The following is a 9,615-nucleotide window of genomic DNA, read 5'->3' on the forward strand; positions in this document are numbered from 1 at the left end:
AGGTGGTGGATGTCTTCGCCAGACCCACTGGTCGGGAGGATAAGAGGGCAGACCAAGGTCAGCAACAAAGGCTCTCAGTGCAGAGGTCCAGGGTCAGTTGAAGTCACCAGCAGTCATGTGTCAGGGGATACAGGTGCCTTGTTAACAGAATAGGAAGACAGTGCTTTTTACAGAGCTTAGAAGGAAACACCCAGCTTGTTGGGGGAGGCTGCCTCTTGTAGTAGAAGCACAGGGACTTGGGAGTCTGAATCCCGGCACCACCGCTGCCTGACTGTGCCTCTGGGCAGGGTGGAGTGGCAAGGGGTGGGGTGGTTTTCCTGTATGTAAGAAGTGAATGATAATGCCTTGGGGTTGTTTTAGAGTGTGGTAAGGTAATGTATGAAGAATTTCTAGCCCAGGGCCAGGCAATAATTATAGGTGGTCAGTAGATGTCAGTTCTCTTGCCATCCCTACTGAAATCGGAAACACTGAGAGGTTTAGCTTCTGTGGGCTTCTGTGGGCCTCTTTTGGCCTCCTCATCTGTAAAATACTGAATAATCATACTAACCTCACAGGTCTATTTGGAAGATAACCCAGTGTTTTTGAAATGCTTTGGATTCCAAAAAAAGAAAAAGAAAAAAAAAACTTCAAATACAAAGCATTATTATTATTATTATTATTATAATTTATTTGAACAGCCATTTCCCTGTCAAAATTCAGGAATAATCACCTTGCAGTGGAGGAGTGATTACAGTGGGAAAGAGATGGCTCTGGGTAAGGATTGTCACACCCAGCTCCTGTGGTCTGTAGTAGGCTCCATAGGTTTGTAACACCCCATGCTTCGCATCCTGACTCATGGCTCTTTCCAGAGCAAAGCCAAAGTGCTATGAATTCTGTTCTGATGACCCTGTGATATGATATGGCATATTCATCTGGGAATTGAGACCCGTCCTATATAGCCCCAGGATCCTTTAACCTGCTTCATCAGAATTTGACTCAGAATTAGGTACCTGTGCCCCTTTTAGTTATAAATAACTTGTTTGTTGCTTTTCCACAAATTGAGGTTGCATTTCTGTCAAATTTATCACATTTTATGCAGTAGATACGCAGTTTGCACTGGGCATTGGTATAGCCATCTTCCAATCTGCCACCCGTGTAATTTGACCTTGACATTCTTCATGCAGACCCCAGTAGCAGATTGCTTAAGAGCAGCCTGATGATAAGTAGTGTTTAAAGGTGGGATGTGCAGAAAATACATTCTCGGGGTGAATTGTGATTGTGCTTTTTCATCTTGTTCATTTGTAATAACAACATTGTTTTCTTGTGCTGTCTTTCATTTTCTGTAAGTAAGATTGCTCTTGGTCTTCCATTTTATTCTTTCAAAATGTGGAATAAGCTTTTGGTTTTCTCTGCTGAGTGACTTTACAAGATGAAGGATTTGAGGTTCCTAATACCCTTTCCTATTTCCTTACGCAGGTACCGAAGTGAGAAGGTGACAATCAGTTATGCAGAGTATATTGCTTCTCGACAGCACTGTTTCCAGAATGGCACTCTTCATGCCCCGCCCCTCTACAATCATTACTCCTGACACACGGCTGCATGACCAGTCCCACCCCCCTGTGGCCACCAATGGCTATGACATCATTGGAGCAGATGCCTCCTCTTCCTGGTCCAGTTACTTCTATTACTGCACCATTTTATGATGCTAGCTTCCGTTGCCAAGTCTGCCTCCAGCTGACTGAGAGGGAGGGGTTGTACTGAATGAAACAGAACTTGAGGGGCCCAAGCCTTATCTCAGCCTTTCCTCAATATGGGGTTCCGTTGGATTGGGGCTCCTCCATGACTAGTGAGAATTACCGTGTGGGTTCAGAAGACCCTTGGCATGCAGGTGCCACTGGTGATTTGCCACCTGTGTGGTGGCCACACAGTGGAAGCCAGAATTGGTGGTCCATGAAGGCTTACCCCACACACACCCCTACAGACTCCCCAGATCAAGTAGATGTATTCCCCTGGCAGTCTGGGCAACGGAGACCAACAAGAAACATTTTTAGGTTGTTTTAAATTCCTTTTTTAAACTTCCAGTTTATTGCGTACCAAGAGTTGATCACAACCTCCATGCTTCATAAGCGGACGCCATGTTAGGGTTAAACGTGGGCACCATGAGTCCTCTGAGGCTCCTGGACAGAGACCCACATCAAGATCGGAAGCCCTTTGGATGGCGTTGTAGATCTCATTGCTCAATTAGCCTCGAAGGTTTTAATTCTCATCCCACTTTCAGTTGGATTTTCTGGCACTCTTCCTGCATTGAGTCTCCTGGTATTGAACAGAGCTCTGTGGTGTAGCCTGCTGAGGACTGGACTGGGATGCCCATAGGAGGTCCTGAAATCATCGCTGCATGCAGTGAGAAAGGAGAGACCTCTTCCTTACCACCCGGCTACCTCACTCCTCTACTGGTAGCAGTGCCTATAGCTGGATCTAGGTTCTCAGAAGGTATAGATGTTCCAACAAGCACTTGGGTTGGGCTTTAGAAGGACACGTTATCATAGGAGAAAATCCAGGGTCTCCGAGTTGTTTTTCTTTTCAAGCAGACATCCCGAGGGACCTTTAAGCAGAGAAGTTCTTTTGTCTAGTTTGCCTGGAGAAGTGGGAAGACTATTGCTGTTTCAGTCCTTTCCAGGACTTTAGAACAAAGCTGTGTAATTAAGATGAAATCTTTATCTTGCCTAACATGCTGGGAATCTTCATCCCACCATGGCAAAGTTCCAAATGGTTCATTGTATTCTAGGTCATTCAGACTTTCTTGTGGCATATTTCCCTTCCCCATTGTTGCTGATTCCAAATAGCTGTCAGCAAGTTTCTCCTCCCTCTTGCCTATTCTTCCCTCATTTGGTGGCAGAGTTCATAGAAGCTGGGGACTTGGAAGATGCTTTGGAAACATTGTCATAGAGGTACTGCTGAAAGGATTCACAGGAAGAGGTGGCCAGTTGGAAGAAAGGACCCAGAGAGTGATACACTGGTTTTCAACAACATGCTTAGAGAACTCTTGAAGCGGATTGGGTGTCAATCCAGTGAACACAATTGTTTTGATTTAATTTATTTTTCAAAGTTTATGTGGTGGTGGTGTGGCTTTCCAAAATGGGCAAATATCCAAATCAAAAGAAATTTTTTAGTTTTCTTCTGCCAGGAATGGAGGAGGGGGAATAGAGACATAATCCAAGAAACGACACACGTGCCTTTCTAGGCATTGCTGGCTCATTTCTTGGAAGAAATGGATGAGGGTGAGCAGATTTGCTTGGCAAATCCTCTGTTGTTATTCATGAGGATACAGAATGTGCAAGGGAAGTGGGCTGACCTCAGGATGCCCATGTCCAGCCGCACCACACCATCTTACGTCGTGCTGCCTTCTCGCATCCTGCCACTTTTCCCTTGCAAGGTTAATGAAAAAAAGCTTTTGAAGATGAAGGGATTATTTCGTGATTTCCTGCTGCTGAGAATAATAAATGTCTTGTTACAAACAAATGTGACGATAGTTACTCTTAGGTGCCATGGATTGATGTCAGGGTGGTCAGCTCTGGACTAAACCACCCACCTCCAATTTGTACAACAGTATTGATACATAGGGCTACACTCATTACTGTTCAAATGTTCTGTGTTAAAAGTTGTGTTTAATTTCTAAAGATTAAAAAAGCAAAAAAATTGGTGCTAAACTTTCACCCCTGAGCACGCTCAGTGAGACTGGTCATGCAAGCATTTACTACAGTGCCATGTTCTTCAAGCCTATTTTTTTCTTGTAGAATTGTTGCCCTATTTGTCTTCCCCAATGTATAGTATGTTTTTTATTTTATTTTATTGAGGGTGGGGTAGGATACCTGCCATTTAAGTAAGTGAACAGAAATTTTAAAAACCCACGAAATGGGGAGAAAAAAATCAGTGCACAAGAATTGGGCTGAGTTAGCCCAGCACCACACTGAAGTGGGCTCAGTGGTTTTGGAGTGAAGAAGCCTTACTCCCTGCACATTCCCTCATGCTCCCATACAAGTCCAGCAATGGAGATGCTCAGGTCCCTCTGGCCTTGTCAGGGGGACTCAGGAGTTGACCAAGGAAAACCATTTGGCCCCGTGAGGAATGCCAGTGTTGGTGTCTGTCCTGAATGGGGCCTAGTCAGGAAGCGGTCTGGAAGTGTACGGTCACGGTCACCTCATGAAGATGTGTGGCAGGTGGCTCTCAGGAAAAAATACTAAGTCTGGATCATCCATGTGGCAGCTTTGCATAGGGAGATGACGGCTCCGAACTAGGACTGAACTGCCTTCCACACGCTTGACCAAAGCAGTGATGAAGGTGGCTGGTACCTGTGGTGGGAGTGGCAGGTCCGAAAAGAAGAGAATGTTTTCTGCTTGGTGTTTACTTTGTTTTGGGGCACTGCTCTAGCTGAGCAGTAGGTAATTGCTGTTAAGGAGCCAGCCCGCATGGGCTGCTTCGGTTTGGAGTTCGTTTCATCCCTAGCTGTGAGTGCCTTTTGGTCTGGAAAGTTGGCTTGTCTCATAATACCCACAGCTAGGACATTCTCTCTGTAATTATGAATTGTCCTTGTTTTATGTTAATTAAAAGAGAATGTCTTTGATCATTAGGATTTGTCGGTGTTGGATTGTTTCCACTGTGAGGTTCTTAAACTTTTTCGCTTCATAATATTAAAGCAACTCATGTTAGAGACCCTTTCAACATGAAAGGTTTGTAGTTGAGACATTACATATATTTTATTGTTTATAATAAAAATCATCTATACAGAAGTCCTGGGTGTTAATTTTAATATTTGCACAACCTATTTTCCATGATATGTTAACACCTACACTTTCACTAACTGTTGATGCTGTTTTCTATTGAAATTCTGGAGCCTAGGGAGCTATGTGTTCGTTTTGTTTATTTTCATTCTTACTTTCCTGAAGCAAGAGACTTTGTATGGCCTTCAGTGCAAAGACTTCAGACCAATTCTTTGTATTACACTTGGTTGCCTCTTGGCTATATAACTTCTGAGTGCAAATCATTGAACTCTTTAACGAAGTATTGTAGAGAATAAATCATAATGGGTAAAAATTGTTCTTTGTCCTGACTTTTTTTTAAGGTTTATTTCAGTTATCTCTCCACCCAATGTGAGGCTCAAACCCACCACCCTAATACCAAGAGTCGCATACTCCAGCTGAGCCAGCCAGGCACCCCTAACAATCTTTCTAAGCTTTTGTTAGAGCATGTGCATAATCGGGGCACGGGGAGGGGGAAAGTGGCAGGGAGAAGCAGGCTTCCCTTGAAGAAGGCTCAATCCTAGGATCCTGGGATCATGATCTAAACCTGACCATAGGCAGACACTTAACCAACTGAGCCACCCAGGTCCCCCAATCTTATTTTTGGAAGACCACCAACCAGATGGTACTTTTTAGCCTGTGTATTTTGTGTGGTGTCCATGATCCTCAACATACTTTTTTTATTTGCGCTTGTATTTTTGGGGGCAATGCCACTGGCTTTTTTAGAACCAAGTTTCCTGAACGTAGGTTCATGAACTCTTTAAAATTTGGGTTTTCCAGGGTGCCTGGGTGGCTCAGTGGTTGAGTGTCTGCCTTCGGCTCAGGTGGTGATCCTGGGATCCAGGATCAAGTCCTGCATTGGGCTCCCTGCATGGAGCCTGCTTCTCCCTCTGCCTATGTCTCTGTGTCTGTCTATCTCTCCCTCTCGCTGCTTTTCATGGATAAATCTTTAAAAATTTTTGGATTTTCCTATAAAGAAGGTTTCGTAGTTTCAATTAGCTTTCCCTTTGAAAGTAATCTTATTCAAAAAGCTAAAAATGAGGGAGGGATGCTCAAATTTAAGATAATATTAATCCAAGCAGAGACCCTGGAACATATTGATATGCTCTAACCTTAAAGGGAAACATTTATTTTGGAGGGCCCAGAAAGGATGTGTTTGAAGATTTTCACTATTTTGGCCCAGAATAATTTTTCAAACAAATACATAGTGCTGGGATTGTCAGTCTTAAAGTTAAATCTTTATTTGTAGGGATGTAATTTTTTTTTTTTTTTTTCAAAGATACCCAGTTTGGAGGCCCTTAGCAGAACTCAGCCTATGGCTGCAGGAATGCATGCTGTCAGAGTTAGATAATTTGGAAATAGACTACAAGCAACTGTTCAAACACAGAAATTGGTGATAACACTGGCGTGTGTGAGGATTGTATTTGTTTTTTGTTGTTGTTGTTGTTTTAAGATTTATCTGTTGGGGGAAGCCTAGGTGGCTCAGCAGTTGAGCGCCTAACTTTGGCCCAGGGCGTGATCCTGGAGTATCAGGATCGAGTCCCACGTCGGGCTCCCTGCATGGAGCCGCCTTCTTCTGCCTGTGTCTCTGACGTGCTCTCTCTCTCTGTGTTTCTCATGAATAAATAAATAAAAATCTTAAAAAAAAAAAAAAGATTTATTTGTCGGGGGAACCCCTGGGTGGGTTCTCTTGTGCCTCTCTCTCTCTCTCTCTCTCTCTCAATCTCTCTCTCATGAATAAATAAAATCTTTAAAAAAAAAAAAAGATTTATTTATTTGTGGGGCACTTGGGTGGCTCAGTAGTTGAGCATCTGCCTTTAACTCAGGGCTTAATCCCAGGGTCCTGGGATCGAGTTCCACACCTGGCTGCCCACAGGGAGCCTACTTCTCCCTCTGCCTATGTTGCCTCTCTCTGTGTCTATGTCTCTCATTAATAAAATCTTTAAAGAAAATTTTTGAGAGAGAGAACAGGGAGAAGGGGGAGAGGGGGAGAGAGTCTTAGTGGACTCTGTGCTAAGTGCAGACATGGGGCTCGATCTTAAAACCCTGAGATCACTCACTACCTGAGCTGAAACCGGGAGTGAGACACTTAACCAACCATGCTACCCAGACACCCTAGATTCTGTTTCTTTTTTTTTTTTGTTTTAAGATTTTATTTATTCATAGAGAGAGAGAGAGAGACAGGCAGAGGGAGAAGCAGACTCCATGCAGGGAGCCTGATGTGGAACTCGATCCCAGGTCTCCAGGATCAGGCCCTGGGCTGAAGGCAGCGCTAAACCTCTGAGCCACCCGGGCTGCCCAGATTCTCTGTTTCTTAAAGACAAATTTTGGTTCCAGAAATTACTGTTCCATATTATACATATTTTTTAAATTTTATGTATTCATGAGAGACAGAGAGAGGCAGAGACACAGGCAGGAGAAGCAGGCTCCATGCAGGGAGCCTGATGTGGGACTTGATCCCGGGACTCCAGGATCACGCCCTAGGCCCAACGCAGGTGCTAAACCTGCTGAGCCACCCAGGAATCCTCTGTTCCATATTATAATACAACCTGCACTTAAACATCATGGAATTCCGTATCATTGGGTTTTTTGTTGGTTTGTGTATGTGTGGTGATGGTGGTGGTGGTAAAATATGTATAACCTAAAATTTGCCATTTTATCAATTTTATGTATCTTTTTTAAAAAACTATTTTATTTGGGACACCTGGGTGGCTCAGTGGTTGAGCGTCTGCCTTCGGCTCAGGGCGTGATCCTGGAGTCTTAGGATCAAGTCCCACATCGGGCTCTCTGCATGGAACCTGCTTCTCCATCTGCCTATGTCTCTGCCTCTCTCTCTCTCTCTCTCTTTCTCTGTGCCTCTCATGAATAAATAAATAAAATCTAAAAAAAAAAAAAAGAGAGAGATTTTATTTGAGAGAGAGGGCACACAGAAGGCTAGGGAGAAGCAGACTCCCCGCTGAGCTGGGAGCCCAACATGGGGCTCGACCCCAGACCCCTGGGATCATGACCTGAGCCGAAGACAGATGCTTAACTGACTGAGCTGCCCAGGTGCCCTAAAATGTGCTATTTTAACCATGTGAACTAAGCCACTAAGCCACCTGATCAGAGATCAGTGGGGCTAATTTTGGGGATGGGGTAGGTGCTCTAAAGCTGCTTCCAGATCAAAGATCTGACCTTGGCCTTGAGATCCTATTCAGTAAGCTACTTGAAGGCCTTTGTTTTTTTTTGTTTTTTTTTGTTTTTTTTTTTAATTTTTATTTATTTATGATAGTCACAGAGAGAGAGAGAGAGAGGCAGAGACACAGGCAGAGGGAGAAGCAGGCTCCATGCACCGGGAGCCCGACGTGGGATTCGATCCTGGGTCTCCAGGATCGCGCCCTGGGCCAAAGGCAGGCGCCAAACCGCTGCGCCACCCAGGGATCCCCTTGAAGGCCTTTGAATGACTACTATACAAAGAATCACAGTAGTGTCCTGAGGAACGTAATACAAGTGCTGCCCCTTCTGCGTGTTTTCCTCATTCTAAAATGAAGCTCTGACAAGGATTCTAGGATCTCTTCCTGCTCCTTACTCTCTGATTCCAGGAAGTTCTGTATGCTAGAACAAACTGAAAAACAATGACCCCTCCAGTTTCAAGACTGTACCTCTGGGCTTGAAGAACTGAACAGGAAAGAGGTCTCAAATTCATCGTCAACCACTCAAGTTCCTGCTGCCAATCTGACCTCCCACCTGCTACCCCCAGTACAGCCATTCTTTCTTTGATCCTATCCTGGTTCCTAACCAAAGAAGTAACCCAGGATGCTGACACTGGAATCTTTAGGCTGGCAGTCTGATAGGCCTGAGCTCAAGTCTTGGTCTTGCTATTTATGAGCCAGACAACCTAATACTATTCTGAGCCATATGTCCTGCTTTGTGATGGGACCGTGAACCTCTGAGACAGCCTGCTGGGAAGGCTTTGTCCAAGCCCCAATACACTCCTGCAGAGGCTGGATGACTGTGACTCTCCAGACTGTTACCCAATGCCAGATGTAGGTGGGGACGACTGGGCAAGTATCAAACCCTCTTGGAACCCTAAGCCACTCTGGACATGCGAAAGGAGGCAGCATAACTACGCTCAGCCCTTCAAGTCAAGACAGGCTTTCTGAAAGAGGTGGACGCTGAAGTCAGCCCAGCTTGACCTCAAGAAGAGAGGGCCTTTCAGGTAGTCTAATAGTGCCAGCACAGGGCTCACTGCCCTGTACCAGTGCCACAGGCCACATGGGCTTTAGAATCTAAGAGTGGGACTTTCAGGGCAGCCCTCGAAGTTTTTTTTTTTTGTTTTTTCCTCTTGAAGTTTTTGTACCTGATAGTCAAGGGCTGTTTGCAGAATCACACAACCTCCTCCCACCCCCATGTACCCCATTCCTTTGTATTTCTAGACATTGTATTAATAGCACAAGGGAGAGGGTTACATGTTTATTCCGTTGGCTTCCTTTGGAGGCACTTACCAGCAGACTTCCTTGCAGCAGCAGGTGCCAATAATTTTTTTTTAATTTATGAGAGAATAGCTTAAATTGGGAGATTCTGTACATTAACTTTAAGTGTATGGAGAACTGGGAAACATACCATAACATACTGGGAAACATACTATACTAGGGCAGAACACCGAGGTCTAGGAAAGATAGTGATTCAGTCCGTAAGAGGTTCGAGAAGTAAACCAAAAAGTGTAAATTGTTATTTTGATTGAAAAAATGACATAGCAATATTAATAACACAACAAACATTTGTTTATATAAGTTCTGTATAATTACTATATTTCCTTCATTTCCCAAGAATGATATAATGAAAATGACGTTTAAGGAAA

The 9,615-nt window shown here is 44.2% G+C and overlaps 1 protein-coding gene across 5 annotated transcripts in view; it reads left to right on the forward strand.

Annotated features, from left to right (window-relative positions):
* The window catches only part of AMMECR1L (AMMECR1 like), a 32,810-nt gene extending 27,738 nt beyond the window's left edge, over nucleotides 1–5,072 (forward strand). For all 5 annotated transcript variants that reach the window (XM_038564822.1, XM_038564820.1, XM_038564825.1 and 2 more), the window contains one exon: nucleotides 1,456–5,072. In XM_038564822.1, the coding sequence (XP_038420750.1) occupies nucleotides 1,456–1,567 (112 nt within the window). In that variant the 3' untranslated portion in view covers nucleotides 1,568–5,072. The remainder of the gene's footprint in view (nucleotides 1–1,455) is intronic.
* Nucleotides 5,073–9,615: the final 4,543 nt, after the last annotated feature.

Source organism: Canis lupus, chromosome 19 (genome assembly GCF_011100685.1).
Source record: "Canis lupus familiaris isolate Mischka breed German Shepherd chromosome 19, alternate assembly UU_Cfam_GSD_1.0, whole genome shotgun sequence".
In the NCBI taxonomy this organism is placed as follows: Eukaryota; Metazoa; Chordata; class Mammalia; order Carnivora; family Canidae; genus Canis; species Canis lupus.